Below are 23,306 nucleotides of genomic sequence, written 5' to 3' on the forward strand. Positions count from 1 at the left end.
TTTGAGCTAGTACTTTTTCACATCATAACACTTCGCATTAAATGTCTTAAAGGCTCCCATTACCCGCATTTATTAAATAATTATTTAATTAATTATTTAAATTTCTTGGGTCTTACAACTAGACAAAGCTAGGCTTGAGAGCTAACCAAACTAAGCTTGGTGGTCAAATAAACTGGGCTTGGGCCAAAAAAAGCTGGGCTTGAGGGCTATACAAAACTGAGCTTGGTGGCCAGATAAACTAGGCTTAGGCCTGACAAAGCTGGGCTTGAGGGCTAGACAAAGATAAACTTTGGTGGCTAGATGAAACTAGGCTTAAGGGGCCAGTGCGAAACTAGGCTTAGGGGCTAGACAAATCTAGGCTTAAGGTGGCCAGATAAAACTAGCTTGAGGGGCCAATGCGAAACTGGACTTGAGGGGCTAGATAAAACTGGGCTTAGGGTGGCTAGACAAACTAGGCCTAAAGGCTAGTCAAAGCTAGTCTCGGGAGCTAGACAAAGCTAGGCTTGAGGGCTAGACAAAGCTAGGCTTGGGGTGGCCAGATAAAACTGGGCTTGTGGGCTAGACAAAGCTAGGCTTAGGGGCCAGTACGAAACTAGGCTTGGGCCAAATAAACTGGGGTTAGGGGCTAGACAATGCTAGGCTTGGGGTGGCAAGATGAAACTGGGCTTAAGGGGCCAGTGCGAAATTGGCCTTAGGGGCTAGACAAAGTTAGGCTTGAGGTGGCCAGATAAAACTAGGCTTGAAGGGCCAGTGCGAAACTGGGCTTGAGGATATGTAGGTAATTCATATGAATGAAGAGGACCATCAATCCGAGGAATATTAAAGAAGCAAAATTTGTATCTATCTCATTTTCTTCATTTTGAGACAAAAGGATTCGACAATCGTTCATGTGAATGAAGAGGGTTTCGGTCCCAAAAGTGACAAGAATTTTTTTTCATTTCATGAAAAAGAACTATGATGCATGATGATTAAGACATGTTATGAATTTTTATTTTTGAGCATTTAAATTATTTATGCATGAATGAATATGCTAACATAGTTTGATATGTGCATGAATATGCTAACATAATATGATATGTGCTTGAATATGCTAATATGATATATGCATGAATATGTTGGCATGTGTGCGACTCTTTTTTTTTTCTTTTTGAACCAAATACTACATAGAACCTAATTTTGCTAACACATGTTTGGATATTTTTTGTTTGATAATTGATGTCATGTGTATGAATGCATGCAGTTGCTAACACCTGGTATAAATTTTCTTTTTAAGAATGCATGAGTATGTTGATGCTTATTATGACTTTTTTTTAACATTTACATTATATGCGCATAAAAATGCTGACACATGCTATGTATTATTTTTTTAACATTGATTATGACGTGTGATAATGCTGTTATATTTATTTCGAGCATGCATGGTGAATGATAATGTTGGCATGACTTGTGGATTTTCTTTTTGAGCACTAACAATATTAGTTTATGATGCACATGTTATGATTTTTTTTACATGAACAAAATTTGAAACTTTGATGTATGAATTAATGTGTGAATGCATGATGAAAGTTCCTTTGTTAATTTTTTTCTTTTCACAAAAATGAATGATGTATGTATGATTAAATATGAATCTATGCATGAAGCATGCCCTCATGTATTTTTTCACCTTTTACATTGTATGAAACTTATTTCAATTGATCCTCAATTTGTTGTTATTTTTAGATTTATGGAATCCTTCTGTTTTGATTTTTTTCTTTGAAAAATATTCCTTGGTCTGATTAGTTTATTGAGAAACTATTTTCTGTACCATTGCTTTTTGAACATTATTTGAGTGACATACACGAAATTGCCAAAGTTCTTGGAAGGGCTTAGATGAGGTTATTGACTAAGGAGTTGCCCCAATTTGATAGTTAAGAGTTAACTTCAGGACATGAAGTGTGTTTGGGCTTGTCCCAGTTATTGATAAAAAAGATGGAGACTTCAAAATTTGTCCCAATTTGAGGGTATAGATTGGTCTCGGGGTGCAAAATGTGTTTAAGCTTGCCCCAATTGTTGATATCATGAGAATGTTGAAAATAATGGGAGACTTCATATTAGTTGCCCCAATGTAAGCCTGACAATGAAAGTCAATAATTGTCCAAATTCAAGATATCTGACTATAAGGTATGAACAACAAGTAAAACGTCTCCCCACTTTATTTCAAGGTGAGAATAATGAGTAATGGTAGGAGAAAGGTAGATCAAATTTTAGGCTCAAAGTAGAAAATATGATAGGAAACAAATGAAGAATGAGAGAATGAAAGGGCATAACCTTGATTTAACTTGACCACTCCTGTTAATTTTGATCTCTATGGAAACATGTCAACCAAAAATAAACTACCCCAGTGTTTGAAAGCAAATCTTTGAACATTTTTCAATCTTTTTTTTTGGACAAACTTCTTAACATGACAAAATATTTTACTCTAAATTAAAGTTTTTGAAAAACAACAACCAATCATTGATTTGTGTGGACTCTATTAGGCTTGTATTGTGTCCAAGGCTAAGGGATATAAAAAAATAGATATTGAAGGCTTAAAATAAATGGTATAAAGGTTATTTAAAACAAGGGTCTTTATCTAATGTTGCACCTAAAATTCATTTGACTACCTTTGTTCATCACTTTTTTTTTTCACTTTCCAAATCTTGTTTCTCTTTTTCTTTTTGTTTTTGCATAACCAATTTTTTTTGTCTTTCCAAACTTTTTTATTTATTTTTTATTAGTGAATTACAAGTCAAATGAAATAGATGCAAACATTATGTTAACTTCAGTGGGAATGTGACCTTTGTTCAGGGTAATTAGAAACAAAATTTTGATTTTTTATAGGCTCAAAATGGGTAACAAAGAAGATCAGTTTTTTTCTTGATAAAGAAATATGGCTACACATCCTTTCAACTCATGATTGTTTTAATTTCAAAAGCATTAATCCAAAGGGAAAAAAATTCAATCACATTAGAGGTTGCCCCTTTTTTGCCCTTATTTTCTTTTTGTATTATTTTCTATTTTTTGTTGTCTTAATTTTTTCCTAGACTGCCCTTTTGGGTTTTCAGTCTAGCAAACTTTTCTTCATTTTTTTTTGTTTTCCTTCCTTTTTTCTGTGTTCAAAGATCCACTTCAATTTAAATTCATTCTAGGGCACATGCCCTCTTTATGATGATCTTCATGGAATACAAAAGGAAGATTTATGAGGGCATGGGAAAGGAAATGAATTTGAGCAATCCCATGTACACATATTAGAGCAATGTTTCAAAAGCATGCCACTTTTCATAAAAAAATCTATTTATTCAACTAACTAATTTGACCAAAGAATAATTTATTTTCTCCTCTTATTTTTTGTTCACCTTTCGCAAGATTCCATGAATTTATTAACAAAAAAATAGGAAACAATTAATTTTAAATTTATTATAGTGAAACTTTTTTTCAAGATGTGGTGTTGATGCATGTTATGTGTTATGCAAAGTGACATGAAAATGCAAGATGCTACAAATTTGGAAACTACCTATACATATGCATGCGAGTGTATGTATGGTATGTACTACGCAAGGTGGCATGAAAAACCAATAGGATGAATATTATGCATTAAACATTGTGACATGAATCCAAAGTGGATCCATGCTATGTGTCAAGTGAATGTAAGAATGTTATTTACCTTAAAACTATGTGCATGGTACCATGCATGAATGAAGACAAGATGTGGATGTAATGCATGCATGCGCCTCTAGAGGCCATTATTTATACATTGATGCAAATATGACACAGTTGAAAATTGATTACTTAATTTTATAAAAATGAAAAGATTAAAAAGAATAAAGAAATAATGCATGCTCCCTTTGTGTCCTAGAAGGTGTAGAGAAAATCTATTTTCTGGTCTATGGGCTTTTTCGTGATAATTCAAGCAATAATTCTAAATAATCTCATTGGCCTCTAGAGCTGAAGTCAACCTCAGAACATAATCCACAACGATAGGCGACCTAACAGATGTGACATGTCAAGAGGAAGCAAACTCTTGATGAAGTCTTCACAATAGTTAAGTAGATTCGAGATCTAGCATAACAATCGTTGGAGCTCCACTCCTTATGGCTAATCAGGTCTAGGTATGGGACCCCAATATTAAAATGAATGCACTAGCCTAACATGTGTAATGTGTGAATGGAGCAACCTAAGACTACCCAAACCCAGACCTGCAAAATAACCAGAAAATTCCTAAACAGATATAGCAATTGTCTTCTACCCTAGGATTCAACAATTTCAACAATATAATCATATGAGGACATCAAATCAAGTAAAGATGACATCAACACAAATAAAGATAGATAAATATACACCAAGTAAAACAAAAACTAGGGGAAAATGAATATATAAAAACAACATACCTTTCGCACACTCAACTAATAGGATTAACTCTCCAAAACTTCCCTAGTGGAGTCGCCATCTATCGCAATCGAGATCGCGTCAGGATGGCGAAAATAATTTAAAAGGTACATAGAGTCGTCACCATAGTTTATTATGGAAAACTATAGAAAAACCTTAAAAAATAATGGTCTTCAAAACCAAATTTGGGTTCAAGAGTCGGTTACATGTGGGGAAAGTATTAGCACCCCACAACAATCGTCTTAAGATGGGAGTTGTGGGGTGCTAATACCTTCCCCACACATAACCGACTTCCGAACCCAAATTTGGTTTCAAAGATTATTCTTTTTTAAGGTTTTTCTATAGTTTTCCATAATAAACTATAATGCGACTCCTCTATTTTTTTTTAAATTATTTTCGTCGTCCCGCCGCGATCTCAGTTGCGACAATAGGATTTTGTGTCCTTATAATTTGTGTGATGAAAATAGATAATATCAAGAGAATATCAAATAATATAAACAAATATAACAACTTAATGTTTATATGTTCAATTAGCGGAATAATAACAATAGTGTGATACATTACCTAATATACCAAATATTTTATAAATATATAATATTAAGGAATATTATGGCATAATCAAACTATCGAGATTTAATCACATATACGGTTAACATATGAATATTTAGACTAACAAATATATCTCAGAATGTCTTCTGACTAGTTTAGGTCAGTAAAACTCAATGGACCTTATTGGGCTGCATCATTTAACATATTTGTTGGGTTAGGTATGTATAATTTATAAATACAATAAAATCTATATATCATTTAATCTTGAAAACGTATGTTTTTATTAAAAAAAAAATAGAATTGAGGTATCATTTAATATTGAAAACGTATGTTTTTATTAAAAAAAAAAATTGAGGTGTAAAGCGGAGTACGGATCTTCAAAAATATAGACTGTTTACATAATCAGGTCCACTTCTTTCCAACAAATCTATTTTGGCTTCTTGTTATTTTTTTGGAAATTTTCACCCGCCATTTAAGACTTTCTCAATTTATTTTTTATCAACTTCTTTTTATTAAAATATTCAACGTTTTCATATATATATATATATATATATATATATATATAATTTTTTTTTTTGACTTAGTGGATGATATTGTCTGAAAGATTAACATTTTCCTTTCGTGTATATTTTTTAAAGTTAGTTTTTGGATATTAACAAAAAAATTAAATGCATCTTAAAGTTGTTTTATAACTTCAACGTTTGTAAATTATTAAGATAGATTGATTTTGAATTCCCCTTACTATTTTAACTTTTAAAATTGTTGAATAAAATAATTTAAAGTTGTTGAATTTTAAATTTTTTGTCAGAATAAAATATCCTAATTTCTATGAAAGAAATTATTTCTTTAAATATAAAATAATTTTATAATTTAAAAATATTAATATTGATAATATTTCTTTTAGACAATCGTGATGAATATTATTTTTCTTTTAAAATTTGTTAATATTTTTTAACTAATTTGATAAATTTATTTTACATTGTTATTGAATGGAGTTTTATGACTTTTTGATCGATGTCGAATTAAAATTTTACCTAAGTGATACTTGTGAAATCCTTTTTTATTTCTTAAAAGCAAAACAAAAATTCAATCCTCCATGTTTGCTCTTTTTCCTTCCTCTTCAAATAGTTCTCTTCCTAATTTTTCGTTTTCTCTCGTTAACACTTCACTCAAAATCTCATATCTTCTTTGAAGAAGTCTATCTTTGGAATCACCGCAAATAGCCCTCTTTACCCGATCAAGATCACAATTAGAGTAAGTTTCCTTTCTATTTTTGCTTCCTAGGGCCAATATGTGTTTTCTGGATCTTGGTAATGTTGGGGTTGCATGCAGTCCAACTTTACCCAAAAAGACTCTTTGCATGTGGGTGATTCCAATAGAGTACTCTGATAATTGATTTGATCCTCTGTGTTTGTAAAATTAGGTGTTTTGTGGTGAGTGTAAATTGTGAGTCAGAGTTGGGGTTTCTCTTCTTTATAGGTGAGGGAAGCTATAATTTTCTTTTTCGCTATTGCTTAAGGAATTTCGTGTGGGTTTAGTTGTGTGTGTGTCACAGTGTATTGATTTCTATGAATGGTAGCTCTAAAGGGGCTATTGGTTTTATTCCTTATAAGTGTGAGAGGAGAAATCCCTAATTTTACTAGTTTTGATGTGTGTGTTATGGTACTTTGGGGTTTTGTTAAATGCAGGTTAATTGAGATAAATTTGATTTATTTAGAGGTTGTAACTTGGTTTGGAATTGTCTTTGACTTGACATAGTTGAGTTTTGTTGTTTTGATACGTTAGGCAGTGACTAAGTTGTAGAATTTGGGTTTCTGTGTTATGCAGACTCACTGGGTGATCCCTATAGCTCGCTAGGTGCGTAAACAGTGCCAAAACTGACTTTGGCGGAGAGGAAAGCTCGTTGGGCAAGCAATCCTCTAGTTGGGTGAGTTGGGCTTTCATGTTCTGAGTCATCTTAGAAACATTGGTATTCTCACTTCATTAATCATCTAATCAAATTGAAATTTTTGCAACTGATACTAGACATATCATTTTGTACTTTGATTGGTCAGATCTTCAATTAGAGGTTTGTATTGAGAGTAGATTTTCTCGTAAGGTTCCCATAGATTGGGTTGTTGATAGCTTTGACCTTTGTTGCGTTTTTGGTGCATAAATTTTTCTACAATTGTTCTATTAGGTTGATTATTTCTGCATTGCATTCTTGACTCATTTATCTTTAATTTTAATATGTAAGAGCACAATTTTTGAAATTTTGTGAAAATTGCAATTTTATTTCTAAAATCTTGAATAGTTTGTAAAATATGTTGTTAAGTTGATGTGCAATAAACTTGAGAAAGTTGTATTTTATATTTTATAAAATGATGGGAACTAGTATTTCCAAGAGAGACATATGTTGTATGGTTTCTATTATGTGTTTTCGAGTGCTCATGTGAGAATGTATAAACCCAATTGAAATTATAGTATGTATGTAATGTGTGTGATTGTATCAAGCATGAGTCATTGATTTCTTTGTTAAGATTATTGAAAATATATGAATAATCTATGATTGGTTGATAGTGTTGAAATTGGTGATAATATAGGTATTTCTAAGGAGGAAATCCAATTTGAGTTGTGATTCATTAGGATGTGCCTTGACGTAAGGACTGCTCAATCATGTGAAGCTATTTTGAACTCTACTAGTCATTCATACTCATGTAAAGGAAGATGGCTAGGCGGTGAGAGTAGTAGGAGGTCCTATCATAATGACGACTCCAGGTTCTTATTCCGTGACAGGGACTAACCTTGTGTGTCTCAGCTTAGTAGAGTAGTATTTTACCACCACAAGTGTTTGGCTTCACAAGTTTGACTCAATGCATGTATCTAGATTTGAGTCTAGAAGAGTCTGATGATATGTATGATTTTGTGTGATGACTGTAAATATATCTACTATGGTAATTAAATGGTGTAGTATGTTGCATATATATATATATATATGTTGTGTGTGTGTTCATATGTGCGTGTGTATCACTTTTTAGCTAGCCTGCCCTTGCACTTATTGGTTGTTGTGTTTTGTTTTTCTTCTTTTGCAGTGTCACCATTATGGTGTGAGCAGATGAAGATGCATGTTTATAGACATCTATGAAGGATGAGGAATCAACAATTTGAGTTGTTAGATACAATAAGAGTATGAGTTGTAATGTTTTGTTTTAAAGTCTTATGTTGATCTAGTGGTAAGGTTTGTATAAATGCTCTATTATTATAGTTTCATCTTTAAGAGGGTTGTATTAATATACTTTATGCTCTGTAATCTGCCTTTAGATATTATTATATATGCTATAACATATTTTAGGATTCATTTTGTAAATAACAAAACTTGTTTAGTTTGTGCAATAAGGCTAACCTAGGATCGAATAGCTAACCATGTACTATAATGTAAATGTATTCTTACACCTACATTTATGGTAGCATGGCTTCATCTCCTTAAGCCATATAAGGAGACATTCACCTCATGTAAAACATAAATTTTTGAGAATAAAATTCATTTGGACTTTTGAAAAACTTTAAGTTCTTTTAGTGAGAGTGTTGCTTGTTTAGGCAACTTGTCCTAAGTGACCTCTCTTTTCCTTACCTTCTTGAAGAATCAAGAAGTGTGTCTAAAGAACACCACCTCAAGGATCCTAGCCAACCTAAGAGTTGTGTGCACTTGATAAGGTAATTACCATCCTACATTATCCTTTTTCATTCCTCTTCTTTTGTGTCATCATTCATTTTGTTCCAATTCTATTTTTATTTATTGTTTTCTTTTGTGTGTGTGATAAACTTTAAATCTTTACCATATCCACCACCTTTAGCTTGCTAGGAACATCCTAAAATACAAAGATACCTCTTGGCCTAATAACACTAATCAACAAAACTATATTAGCTTTCCTTCAATAAAGTGTCACTAACTTGTTCCAACCATATGCTCTTCACCTTTTTTTCCTTGGACCACCTAAATCTCATCCACAATTAAAAAAAAAAAACTAGTTCTATAGGTTCCGCTAGGCATGCACAACCAAACCCTCTATATAAAAGTTCTCCAAAAAGATCAATAAAGATGACCAACAAACCTAGTTTACCTCTCCATTAGTTTTTATAAAGTTTTATCTTTATTCCTCTAAGAATGACTGAAGAACCTAGTCAAGACTCTTCTTGAATCATCAAAAGACCTTTTAAAGTCAGATTAAAACCTTTTATGAACATCCCTAGGGCTAGCTAACCCTCACATAAATATAAAGAGACCATATACCAACAAAACCATAGTATTTGAAGCATAACTTGTTAATTTTTGTTAAATATTAAGGCTTGAAGTGATCCTTTGTTAAAATTCTTTGTGAAATTACTAGCAGAAACTAGGGAAGATCGCTCTGATATTCAGTTTGGGAAAAAAATATTGATGCCATGCTAAAGAAGGATGAGAAGGTGAGTGATAAGTCATGGGTATGATTGCCACATATTACTTTGATCAAATCAAAATATGATTCTTATAACTCAAAACTCCACAAAACTCCTACAAAGCAAAAACTCATTTTTTTGTCAAAATTCATATATATCTCATTATATTACAAAGTGCATCTTTATATTACAAATTCATATCATCTTTATTATTATACTAGACTTCCTCTTTGTTCGTCACTTCTTTTTTGTTTTTTTCTCCTTTTCTCTTTCTTCTGCATTTTCTTGATTTTTTTTCCTCTCAACTTATTTTATTTAATTTCTTTTTCTCTCTGTACCTTTTCTTTTATCTCTTTTTCTCTCAACTTTTTCTCTTCAACTTATTTCTCTCCAACTCCTTTTCTTTAATATTTTTTTTTCTTTCAACTCATGTTCTTTAATTTCATTTACTTCACTAATATACTTTTCTATGTTTTTCTTTTTCTCCATCTCTCTCTTTCATCACAATTTGAGCATGTCTTTTCCAATATTCATTAGACATTTTCTTTTTATCTATATACCTTTGCTTTTTCTTTTCTTCCTTTTTTCTCTCCTTAAAATTCTCTTTCAATTTCTTCTCCATTTATGAAACAAACTCATCAATAAAAACAAAATGTGTGATAGGCATTGAGTTGAAGCCCTATTGATTGTGGTTATTGTAAGTTGAATTGTTTGTTTTTTTTAAATTCGCATTGAGCACCGTTGCCAAACGAAATACATTGTTCAAGTAAATACACTACTAAGCAGTACTCACCGTGCAAGACTTGAATTAACACCTTTTTCTTCTTGCTTACGGCTAAAGAAGGAGCTCAACATCAATTGTGCGTTGCTAAGAGAGGTCCTGAGTCGATGGGTTCCTAACGGGGAATTCATCCAAGTTAGGCAACAGTTGGTTAAGTTGTTCAGATGTTAGTATATGTTTGGGGTTAAGTGCAGCGGGCAATGATGTTGTTTTTTATAGTGACTTGGATGAGTGAGTTGGTTAGTGAGGCAGATCATGTGGAGAGTGTTTGTCAACTTTATGGGCTTGTATGTCTTGCTGTTTTGTTTTTCCCTAGGACATCTAGGACTCTGACAAACCTTCTTTTTAAGTTATTAGATAACCTAGATAACCTGGGGAACTATTGGTGGGCTAGTTATGTTCATAAATTCCTCATTGCTTCTTTGAATTGATCATCCACAATGTATAGAGAGAAGGCAAATCAGCCCACTAATTTGTGTTCGGTTCAGTCGTTATGGTTCAGGTACATGTGTTTTTCAATTGTAATAATTAGGATATGTCTTAGTTTTTTGACGTGTATTAATAATCGGAAATTTGTTAAAGGTGTGGGTTTGTCAAAGGCTTTCTTTGCATATAACTAGTACAATTATGTTCTCTGGATATTTGTCTTGGTCGTTGCTGAGAATGCAGGGAGAAAGAATCATGAAGTGTTTTGAACGTAATCAGGTGCGTTATGTTATATATATATATATATATATATATATATATATATATATATATATATGCATTTAATTGAAATAGTGTAAAACTACCAGCCTATATGTAATGATGATGAAGGATTATCTTGTTCCTTTTTAAGATTATTGAATATGGTGTGAGTTGATTAAGAAAGCTAAGTGAAATCCCTACTGGACATTAAGATAGCAAGCTATCTAGATGTGAAGGTTCCTTTCACAAAGGTCAAGAGAAGAAGATGATGGATTGATTCAAAACAAAAAGGAAATGGAAAGCAGATAAACCATAGAAAACCAAGAATAATTAAAGGAAGAAGAAAACATAAAATGGAAAGGAAAGAAATGGTAAGAAATGTGAGAAGCACGCCACTACAAGGCTAGGCTAGAAGCCATGGCAACCTTGAAGATGAACTAGGCTAGAAGCCATGACAACCTTGAAGATAAGGCTTAAAAGTATTTACTCCTAAGGGAGGAAACTCTCATAAATGGTTGAGACACAAGAGTGTTTTTACTTCAAAATGGTTAACCCTTTTACATGTCTAGGAGCACCCCTTATATAGAAGATTTTAGGGGCCTCTAAGCAAATAAAAGATACCTAAGGATGTCTCTACAAAAACCTAACCCTAGCTTCTAGAAACTAGGTCAAATAAGGTTACAAAAGATGAGAGACAAAAGAGCTAACTATGGTGTGTGCAAGGCTAATTTCGTTCTAGCACAAAAGGAGACAAAAAATGTGTCTCATATGTCTCCATAAAGTGGCCAAAGTGTGCTAAAACTAAAGGAGACCAAAGGTACATAGGTACACTTGCTTCATGCGTTTTACTTTATGCTTTATGCCTTTGCTTTACTCTCTCCTCCACATCATTTATGCTCTCCAATCACCATGCGCCACCTAGCATTGCTTTCTTACTCCTAATTAACCTACAAAGCAAATAAACATAGATTAGCATGTTGGCTTAAGTCAAGTAAACTATAGTCAACACGTCAAACCTAGTCAAAGGTCAACAAGTCAACTAAAGTTGATTCAACTAAGTCAACTTAGGGAATCAAAAATAACAAACACAAATGAAAGGGATGAAGGATTAGTGAACTTCCTTTCTAAACATGCTTAGTCTTTTTAAGCATGTGCCTCCATCCTTGGTTGGGATCAATCCTTCATCAATTGATTTGCGAAGTATTTGTGTATTGCATTTGTTTATGATAAGTATGTAGTGTATAACTACGAAGCCATTGATATTGATTTTCACATTAGGTAATCTAGAAAACTGTGATGATGGTAGTTCAGAAATTGGAAGTTTGGGTTTGGTTTTATGATTTCATTATTTAGCACTTAGCATAATCTAAGATTGTTTTAGTAGAATATATTGAGTGCATGTACAGAATGAAGTATTTGTATGTACATTAGTACATATTTGCAAACCCATGTAATATTATTTGCAAATATGCCTTTAATTATAATTTGACAGCAGCAACTTTAATATGCCTTCAATGTATTTAACTACAAACTCCTATGTTTGTAATTGCAAATCCATGACGAACAAGTGTTTTTTTTTTTTGTTTCTTGAGAAATCTGACTTGGGATTTGGAACCAAACTTTGTGTTGGTGTAGGCTCAAATGGATTGGGCATTAAGCCAGGAGGAAATGGATCTTCCTATCTTGGTTGATGAGGCATGTCCAGTGGAAAAAAAAAAGAAAACAGAACTGCTGGACAAGTTGACTGTTAATGCCAAATTGTTGCTGGAATTGAAACAAGAATGAGAGAGGATGAAAATAGATTTTTACATCAGGGCTAGAGCAGAAGGATTTGATGAGGAGCACAATGCTGCTTCTGATGCAATTGAGATTAGTGGTGGAAGAGATGATGGTCCAGATGTTAATGCTGAGATGGTCACATTGAGTCTGACAACATTGCTGGTGCAGAACCCCCAACAATTGGTGAATCAACGCCAATTGACATTGAGCAGATCTTGCCTGTTGCAACGAACGCAATTGTTCAAGGTGTTGAAATTGGTAGAGCATCAACATTACATTCTGTTGACATTGGCGCAACAGGTGCATGTAAAAGTGCTAAAGGTGATGGAAGTCCTGAAGCACCAAATTTTGGCATTAAGGAGACAATTGGTGGTCTAGGGACAACAAGTGTTGAAGCTGTCACCATCGGTAGACATGCAACAAGTGTTGGAGCCTTAATCAATGCTGCAGGTGCAATTAATGGTGGGCTTGCCATTACTGCTGGAATTGGCATCGGTGATGAAGGTGGCAGATCTGCTGAAGCACCCTGAGCGTTGAACCTCAAATTACTCCTGAAGTTGCCCAAAGTGTTGAAGAAGAGGAAATTGAGAAAGAGCACAAGGTCGGTGATGATGCAACTTTAAGTGACGATGCATTGATAATTGTAGAGGCACTAGCCTTTGTTTCCTAGCAGTTAGGCGATCTAGAAGTTGATAGCACATCTAATCGACAGGTCTGATAATTTATAAATTTTTTAATTTAGTAGGAAATTTAAGCTGATAGCCCATGCGTTCCTTTCTGAAGTGGCAGATGCTATGTTGAAGGAAGAAAAGCTAATGGACAGTGAAGTAGGTGATGACAACCCTAATCGCCAAGCCATTGTTCCTTACGTCAAACCAAATACTCCTCCTGCTGAAGTACTTGGTCCTTACGTGGAGAAGTTATTTTTGTTCCAAGTTATAACTTCAAAAGCGAAAAGGTAATGGGAATTTATTTTTTTTCGTTATTGCCGGTGTTATTTTGATGACTTTAATATCAACTTTTTGACATGACAGATGTATATTTGTTAAGATAAATGACCAGATACTGACCAATAGGAAAACGAGAAACTTTGCGCCTCGTGAATGGATTGACAACATGTTACTTGCTGACTACTTTGTGTTAGTCTGTGTATATAGTCCATTTTCTTTGCTGCTAGCTACTTTATGTACAAGGAAAAATGCCAGAAGGGGAGCACAATAGAGTCATTTTTAGTCCAACTTATACAGTACGTTTACTGTTTTTTTTATAAACAATTTTAATTTGTTTGCAAAATTTAATTGTATTCATATTTTATGCAGGATAAGGTCATCCATGATTGTGCAAAGCGGAAGGTAAACAAACGCGTTTGGTCTTTACCGGACTACAATGAATTCTTTGCAAGTCGACTTCTTTGTATAGATGAGGTGTTCATAGCAAAATTTGTTAGTATTCTCAATGTTATCTATTGTGGCTATAGTCATCTTGTGTGTTTCATTTATTTTACCCTAAGTTCCTTAAATTGTTTCAGCTAATGGCACTTGGGTGCTTCATGATAACCATTGGTGGTGTTATGCCCTTCATTGGGAAGCAAGAAAATTGTATGTTCTTGACTCCCTAGGACACAAGTGTTCTAGGAGAAAACAAATTGATAACCATGTTGTAAGTAGTGTGATGTTCTTCAATATACGGAATTGATTTTTAATTTGTTTTGGCTATAAAGTAATATGACATGTTACTTGGTTTGTTTAAAGGCCCATAATTTGGAGCACTTGTTTTCTATGCTGATGTCTCCCCCACCCAAAACCAAGTTTTGAATTAATTATTGAAGACCTGCCACAACAACTTAACTTATAAGCTTTTGTCTGTGTCATTTGAAAGCAGTGAGGCATGTCAAACATGATGACTAATGTGATACTTCATTTCATTAAATTTGGTTTTCATGTACAAGTTTGACTGTGGTATTATGGTACTTAAATATCTAGAGCATTTGGAACTTGACAAAAAGTACAATGGCCAAAGTATGCCTGCTTATACTGGGATAAGTTCATTTTGCAAAGAGGAAACTAATTATTTGATGTATTCATGTCATAAGTAAAGTTCAATGTAGTAAGATGTTTATTTATGATTACATGAGGACCTGCAACAATTTAGATAGGACTACATATGTGATTGGGTGTTGGATCTAGAAAATATTCACTAGGACAATGTTCTTTACGCAATTCAGTACAACACTTTTGTATTCCCAACATTAGATTGATTAATTTAGAACATGAGATGTTGTAAATGACACGCTGTTTTTGAATTTTTAAGTTCATGAATTACAGGATAGGCCATGTAATTGAATTAGATTGGAGATAGTAGTTATGTAATAAACTGATTAATATTTGTCCAACTTGGACACTACAAATTAAGTATTAACCGCTTTTGATGGATGTTTAACTGTTTCCAATATTTGTTCAAACCCAAGAGCGAATAACTTCTAAACTATGGTTTAGTTTTGTAATATGGGCATCAATTTAATACTGAAAATTTAAAGTTTCTAGTTTAAGTGTTAAGCAATGGGTTGGTAAGTGCGAATCTGCATGACTTTGTTTTCCCTTAACCTGATATGGGTAGTAGCCCTTAAGTTTTGAGAATTTAACATGTGTGCTTCATGCTTAAACTAGGTTGGAATAAGGTGAACCCATTTAAAGCAATGGTACTGTTAGTCCTCATCCCACATTTAAGTGCAAAGCAATGACTTCGTTTCTATTAACCTGTGTTACATGATTTAAACAAAACCTTCCCCTACTTAACTTTCTTTATAAGTATCTCTTTCATTAATTAAAAATTTATACACTTCATTAATTAAGTCACCTCAAAGGAAGTAGTAAGGATATATTTTGACGAATTTTTACATTATGCCTTATGTATTGATAATTTAAAGTTTTCAGTTATAGTGCGAAGCAGTCGGTTGGTAAGTGCAAATCTGCTTGACTTTGTTTTCCCTTAGCCTAATGTGGGTAGTAGGCCTTAAGTTTTGAGAATTTAACATGTGTGCTTCATGCTTGAACTGGGTCGGAATAAGGTGAACCCATTTCAAGCAATGGAACTGTTAGTCCTCATCCCACATTTAAGTGCAAACCAATGACTTCATTTATGCTAACTTGCGTTAAATGATTTGAACAAAACCTTTCCCCTATTTAACTTTATTTATAAGTATCCCTTTCATTAATTAAAACTTTATACACTTCATTAATTAATTCACCTTAAAGGAAGTAGTAAGGATATATTTTGAAGAATTTGTACATTGTGCCTTATGTATTGATAATTAAAAGTTTCCAATTTAAGTGCGAAGCAGTGGGTTGGTAAGTGCAAATCTGCATTACTTTGTTTCCCTCAGCCTGATGTGGGTAGTAGCCTTTAAGTTTTGAGAATTTAACATGTGTGCTTCATTCCATAACTTGGTTGGAATAAGGTGAACCCATTTGAAGCAATGGTACTATTAGTCCTCATCCCACATTTAAGTGCAAACCAATGACTTCGTTTCTGCTAACTTGCGTTAAATGATTTGAATAAAACATTTCCCCTATTTAACTTTCTTTATAAGTATCCCTTTCATTAATTACAAATTTATACACTTCATTAATTAAGTCACCTCAAAGGAAGTAGCAAGGATATATTTTTACGAATGTGTATATTGTGCCTTATATGTTAATAGTATAAAGTTTCCAGTTTATGTGCGAAGCAGGGGGTTGGTAAGTGCGAATCTGCATTCCCTTGCTTCAGTTTCTTTAACATGTCTGCTTCATTTATTCATCCCATATTTAAGTGCAAAGTAATTATTACCTATCTACGAATCCACATTATATGTTTTGCACAACCACCGTATTACGAATTACATAACTAAATTACAGGTCAGCGGTGACATACATTGAACACAAGTTTAAAAACAAAATGCATAAAATGTTTTGCATAATTTTACATATGACCTAACAGAAGTAAACTTAACATTTAATTTAGCTTAACATCCAAAACCATAATATATAATGGGTAATATTTATATTGCCCCTATGGTTGTGACTTTGATGATTTCTGCTTGAGTGTTCTTGAATTTCTTGAATGGATCAACCAGACTTTTAATCTTGTCATAAATGCTTATGTAGGTCAATCGCTCATCATCACTACTATCCTCTACTGTCTCCAAAAAGACTTCGTCTAGGTGCTCCACATTTGGAACCACATTCTTTTCCATATTTGTCTGAACATTAATGTGTACATTGTTGTATGTAGGTACTTGTTCATTGGGGTTCAAATTGGCCTGAACACAGTCTTGGGGTTGTTCATTTTGTCCATCCATAATATGTGAAGCTCCTACCTCTTCAATTGTTAGACTACTAATGTTATGGTTGAAGACCTATGCATTTCATGATAACATAACTAAATATGTTTTTGGACATCACACAAAATAATGAATATATCAGACCTTAATAATATTCCTTAGTGTGATGTTTATGTACAACTTATCTAGCTTAGGCTTGAATATAACCACTTCTTTTAGTAATATGACAGCCCCAATAGCAATTAGTGGACCACATTCAGGATGTGAAACTACTTTTTTGTGGACGTTGGCCTGGGCAGTATGTTTTTTGTCCTGATATAAAAGTTCGTGAGCATTATAATATTTATTTAGCATTTTATTTGGGGAAAAATTAAGGACATTAACAACATAAGATAACATGAACAACCTTAATAGTCATAAGCAGATCACCCAACCCATTTGGCTTACACTTCTTCACAACACATGCCACATAGGAAATTTGTCAAAAAGCTTTGTGGTAAACATGGGAGTAACATTTTTCATGTCACCCTTTTCCACCAAACCTACACTTGGTATTAGTAACGCCATTCGGTTCTTTTCACTGATGAATAAAAAAAAAGGTTGATTATATATATTTATAACAACTTCTTTCAATAATATTTTGCCATGGTGTTTTATGAACATGGTGACCCATTTCCAAGCATTTGTTCTAAAATCACGAACAAATGTTGCTGCAGCGATGTCCTTCATAAATTGCTGCGTTGACTATCCTCAGCCTACCTTATGGTTCATCATCACAGCTTGAAAATTTCCTGCTGGACCAGGGATAAAAGACATATTTCCACTACACTATCGCATGAATGTGTGCAAGTCTGATTCGTCTACTTCGAGAGCCTACTATGGTTCCATTTTCTCTGCTGCAAGTACCCACAATAATAAAATTCCGAGGAAGGAAACCCATTTAGTAGGTCTTATTGCAAGTGTTGAAAAAATTACCCTTTCAAAGTGATAATTTAATTGACATGACATTTTTCCTCTTTAAAGTCCATCCTGTTGCATTTATTTTCTGACGTTTTATACAAGCCACTCTTTCACACATGTCTCATCAGCCATAAACATTAAATTGCATTCATTGCATGAAAGGCCATTGTCTGATTTTTTAGGTTGCATAAAAAAAATTAAACACCTTTAAAGCAAGTTAAGGCAAATTAAATCTATCATTAATGTTGAAGTCTTAACAGGGGCTGAGTTGTGGGGAAGCATTAAAGACGTTCAACAAATAGTAAATAATGCCATTTACTTCCACCAACAACCACCTTCCAGCACTTGTAATGGTGCATTTTTCTCTTATTTATGTCTTCCACTTACGTTATAGTTCATGAAATTAATTGGTATAGAGTAATATTTATTTTGTGAAATCCACTCCTTACCTTCGCATGAATCACAAACAGAGTTGGAAAATTATAAAAAATAAAATCACTTAACTGATTTAATGGGCATAGTGATGTTGAAAGTATGGATAAAGTTCACTGAATCTCATTTATATTTCATCCGTAGATGCAAAATGGGGAACAAGATGACCTTATATGCTTAGATGACATTACTTTACTCGATGAAGATAGTGGTCTACATACATTAGATGGGGAGGAAACCTTTGATAGTGCTGAATTGATTAATGATAGTGAGGATGGTGCTTCTCCCACTATTGGAATGCAATTTGAGACTACAAAACACATAAAAAGTTTCTACAAGAAACATGCTGTGAAATGTGGTTTCAGGGTGCAAATTCGCACCTCAAAAAAGGATGGTGATAACCACTTATGTTACCTAAAATTAGTTTGCTAAAGGGAAGGTAAGTATGTGTCCCAAATCCCGCCAGAATTGAAGACCCACCCTATCCAAAGAAGACAATGTCCAACATCCTTAATAGTGGTGAAAAAACCACAAGCATGGATAGTAGGTGCAGTGTTGTGGTTCATGAACACAATCATGACATTAGTCCTACAAAATCAAGGTTAATACGTGGAAATAGAAGGTTGAATTTGCAGGCCAAGCGAACACTTGATATTAACGACCAGGCCAGTGTACGTTTGAACAAGACTTTTAGGTCCTTAGTAGGTCATGTAGGAGGTTTTGAGAACTTAGATTTCGTTGAGTGTGACACAAGGAACTACATCGGGCAACAAAGACGCGTTTTTGGCAAGGAGGGAGATGGCCAGATTTTGATGCAACATTTCTCAACAATGAGAGAGTTGAATAATTACTTCTATTATGAAATTGACACTAATGCTGAAAATAGAATCATTAATGTGTTTTGGGTAGATGCAAGAAGTAAAGCCGCCTCAATGGATTTTGGTGATGTTGTCTCATTCGATACTACATACTTAACCAACAAATATGACATGCCCTTCATACCCTTTGTTGGTGTTAAACATCATAGGCAATCAATTCTACTAGGTTGTGGACTATTGTCTTCAGAGGATACATAAACTTTTACATGGTTCTGTTAATGTTGGTTGAGGTGCATTGGGAACAATGCACCAGATGGGATCATAACTGACCAATGCAAAGCAATGGAAAATGCTATTGCTATTGTATTTCCCAACAGCAAACATTGGTGGTGTTTATGACACATCATGAAGAAAGTCCCCAAAAAATTAGGTGGATTGACAATCTACAAGACCATAAAGCATGCTTTGAAACAATTGGTTTACGTGTCCACCTCCACTATTGATTTTGAGGTAGGTTGGGAACAATTCATATCCAAGTTCGCCTTACAAAATAACGAATGGCTTTCAACGCTTTACGAGGATAGAAGTAGAGGGGTTCCTTGTTATTTAAAGTCACAATTTTGGACTAGTATGTCCACCACTCAGATAAGTGAGGGTATGAATGCTTTCTTTGATGGTCTCATAAATTCTACCACAACACTTAAACAATTTGTCGTCCAATATAAGAATGCTTTGCTGTTAAAGGCCGAGAAGGAAATTGAAACTGACTTTGGTTCCTTAAATACCACCCTAACTTGTGCCACTCAGTCATTTATTGAAAGGCAGTTCCAAGAAGAATACACTCATGCAAAGCTTGGTGAAGTTCAGCAAGAGCTAAGGAGTAAGATTAATTGCAATATCAAGACTTGCGAATGTGATGAAATCTATTCAAAGTGCATGGTTAAAGAGGAGTGCATACGTAATGGGGAAATTGCTGACAAAATGCATCAAGTTGTATTTGATAAAGTCACTCTAGACATTCAATGTACTTGTGTTTTGTTTGAGTTTAGAGGTATTATATGCCGACACTACTTTCTTGTTCTTGCACAAGAGGAAGTCAAAAGTTTATCACTCAAGTACCTTTTGAAAAGGTGGAGCAAACACATTCGACGATGACACATTTACACAAGAGCGTCATACAAAGATAATAATGAGGAGCCCCATGTGGAAATGTATGACTTAATGTGTAAGAGATTTTATGAAATTGCAGAAGTTGCATGTCAATCTGAGAATGGAACAAAGTCTGTGCTAACCCAACTTGACTTCATCTATGCAAGTATTAACTTACCTATATTCAATATAGTAAGTTCCCCTTCACAGCAAGTTAAGGAAAAATTAACCCAAGATGCAACACCCATTATGGACAACATGGTATGAAGCCATTTACACGTTAAGAGGAAGGTTTGACCCTGAAAAAATAAGCTTCAATCAATAGTGAAGAAGGTTTCCAAGAAACAAAAATGCAGGGCAGCATCGAATAAATCCACAAGGGATCATGTTGTAAGTGATTCATCGACATTTTAAATAAATTTAAATGGATTGTCTTCAAATAACTTCGTTACACCCCATTTTATATGTTAAATTTTCAGCAAGTCGGCCTTAACATGCAAATTGGACCACCCACAGTTCAGGTAGGCACTACCACGCTGATTCACAGAACTTCTTCTCACCCACACCTTGCACATGTTTTGTGTCTATGCTAACGTCATTATAGAACAATATGGATACACAAATGTCTGCAAATAAAGACTTCATTAGGTACTTTATGACGCTGTTGTCATTTATTAAGATCCAAACCATTCCACATATGTCATCACTTTAAACTTTCCTTGCAGAAATCAATGACATGATTTGGAGGCTTCTTTTGTATTATCTTTTTGGACATTATGGCATACACAAAGAGTACTTTTGGAGTTGTTGTATCTCTTTGATCATGACATGATGAATGAAGGTTCATTGTGCACTTTTGCTATTATGTGAATTTTTTTGTATCAGACGTTAAGGCCAAACATTATTGTCAACATAGGTTAGAACCTTTGTGTTGTAGGTTTGCAAATATTATCCTATCTGCACTTAATTTGTATATTTTGGGTAAATAATTTCATGACATTCTATGGTTTTATACCACACGTATACTAACGTTTAAGGTTACATGCAAGAAGTTATTCATGACAAAGTTGTTATATTTAAGTTAACATTACCCAAAAATTTGTAAACCAACTTAGCATTTACTTATGCATAGGTTCACAATTAATTCCCACCAACAAAACTATGCTAAATAAAACGTAAGTCCATTTTGGTAAGACAAAAAGATTCTTATTTCACCATTGCGACGTCAAAGATTTTAAAATAAAATTCCAAAGGTTGTTTTTTTTCCTTTAATTTTTTTAACTCTAATAGGGATATGAATAAAAAACAAGTCATACAAATTCACACTTAGGCAGCCACGGGTTAGCGATTAAATTGTACACTGCAATTTAAGAGTATATATATATATATGACAAAATTAGTATTTCCAATAAAAATAATGACTACTTCTAGTAAGGTCACAAACTTATAAAATTATTCATATTCTTCATAGCATCAAACAAACTATTCAAAGTATATTTTATAAACAAAATTAACATGGGAATATGTTTTGTTAAAAACAATTAACTTGGGTTAAAATGTTATTGCTTTTCACTTACATATCGAATGAAGACAAACATACGCATGCGTATATATGACTTTACTATATTCCACGACGGAGTACCATGAATATTTAAGGCCTCCTGACAAAATCAACATAAGTGAAAACCGAGTACTACTGCTTAGCACTTATGAAGCCATGGGTTAGCACATCAATTATGCACTAGAATTTAACAGTACATAACAAGAAATCAATTATTCCTGCTCAAATTAGGACTGCTTGCAATTACTTCACTTATTTGCTATATTATAATTTTTTCCTATCTTCTAAACAAACTGAAATATGCCACATGTTATGTACAAAAGATTGGACAAGGGTTAGCACAATCATTGCTTAGCACTTATGAACCCATGGCTTACCAAATACATGACAGTTGAATTTAACATTGCTTATTCTGAATCTTTCTTTGCTTAATTAAACCCTTAACCTAGGCACCATTTATAAGATGCACACTTCAACATAAAACTGAAATCAAACTAAATCATTCTAATCCATTCAAGTTACTTGAATAAAGTACAAAAATAACAACCAAATAGTAAGGTCGATTAACCAATGAACAATAATAACAAAATTAGTGTTCCAAACCCCACTTTTATAACTTCATAATTAATCCACAACTTAAACAAAAAAAGGGAAACAAAAATGTATCACACTGTTTACATAAAATGAAATTAAATTCTAACATCACTAAAAACATGTAACAACTTCTAAGTAACCCATTTCCTCCTCGCATAAGTCATAAAAGGAGTTCGTATCGCTTTACTCTTGAAATGATTCCTGGGTTCTTCCTTCCATCAATGGTACAAATTATTGCTTTTAGCTTCCTCCCCGTCAAGGTGCGCACAACCCTCTTGGCCATGTTGTTGTTGAGGAGTACTTTCAAGAAGTTCAATCCTATATTACTGCCCATATTCATCAAAGTCTTCCTGTCCCCCATATTCATGTGGTTCTACTGGAAACTCTTGTTTGAAATTGTTATTCCTATTTCAAACAAAACAAATTTGAATTCAAACCAATTCATTACCAATTACTTGTAACAAGTACACACAACCAAGAATGTGGAAGTGACTCTTCTTTCCTTTCTCCTTTAAGAACATGGATGCATTACATATGCTCCCAACTAAGTATTCATAAACAAGTCCACCCCAATTGTATTTCCCAAGACTACTAAGGTCATCCACAATGGTAAATAAAATGGGGAAAATTGTTCCATTACGACTTGAACAAAGGAACTCTGATATTCCCAATGAAATATATAGCCTACAATATCCTCTAAGGTAACCTCGTCCCTACATCTTGCTAGAAAATCATATAACATGTGAACATCAACACTTTCGTTATTCAATAATTTCTTACACTTGCTCTCCACACAAACCTCATCTAAGTTAATAGTCTCACCATGAACCCGTAAACCCAGTCCTAAACAAACAT

At 33.7% G+C, this 23,306-nt stretch overlaps 2 protein-coding genes across 2 annotated transcripts; both read left to right on the forward strand.

The window, feature by feature from the left end:
- Positions 1-18,865: 18,865 nt before the first annotated feature.
- LOC114188314 (protein FAR-RED IMPAIRED RESPONSE 1-like) lies at positions 18,866-19,405 on the forward strand. The gene has a single exon (XM_028076912.1). The coding sequence runs from the start codon at positions 18,866-18,868 to the stop codon at positions 19,403-19,405; it is 540 nt and encodes a 179-aa protein (XP_027932713.1).
- Positions 19,406-19,552: 147 nt separating this feature from the next.
- LOC146885440 (protein FAR1-RELATED SEQUENCE 5-like) lies at positions 19,553-20,563 on the forward strand. Its single transcript, XM_085674931.1, has 2 exons — positions 19,553-20,198; positions 20,397-20,563. Exons 1-2 carry the CDS (start codon positions 19,553-19,555, stop codon positions 20,561-20,563), a joined length of 813 nt encoding a protein of 270 aa, XP_085531057.1.
- Positions 20,564-23,306: the final 2,743 nt, after the last annotated feature.

The sequence above is a fragment of the Vigna unguiculata genome, chromosome 6, assembly GCF_037176805.1.
Source record: "Vigna unguiculata cultivar grain cowpea cultivar isolate G323 ecotype 2 chromosome 6, ASM3717680v1, whole genome shotgun sequence".
NCBI classification, from domain to species: domain Eukaryota; kingdom Viridiplantae; phylum Streptophyta; class Magnoliopsida; order Fabales; family Fabaceae; genus Vigna; species Vigna unguiculata.

Bases quoted from the DNA above. Each gene is read 5' to 3' on its own strand.
- LOC146885440 (XM_085674931.1), top strand. From the start codon at position 19,553: ATGAAGAAAGTCCCCAAAAAATTAGGTGGATTGACAATCTACAAGACC. The intron at 20,199-20,396 runs GTATTATATGCC...ATGAAATTGCAG, and splicing joins TGTTTTGTTTGAGTTTAGAG to AAGTTGCATGTCAATCTGAG.
- LOC114188314 (XM_028076912.1), top strand. From the start codon at position 18,866: ATGGATAGTAGGTGCAGTGTTGTGGTTCATGAACACAATCATGACATT.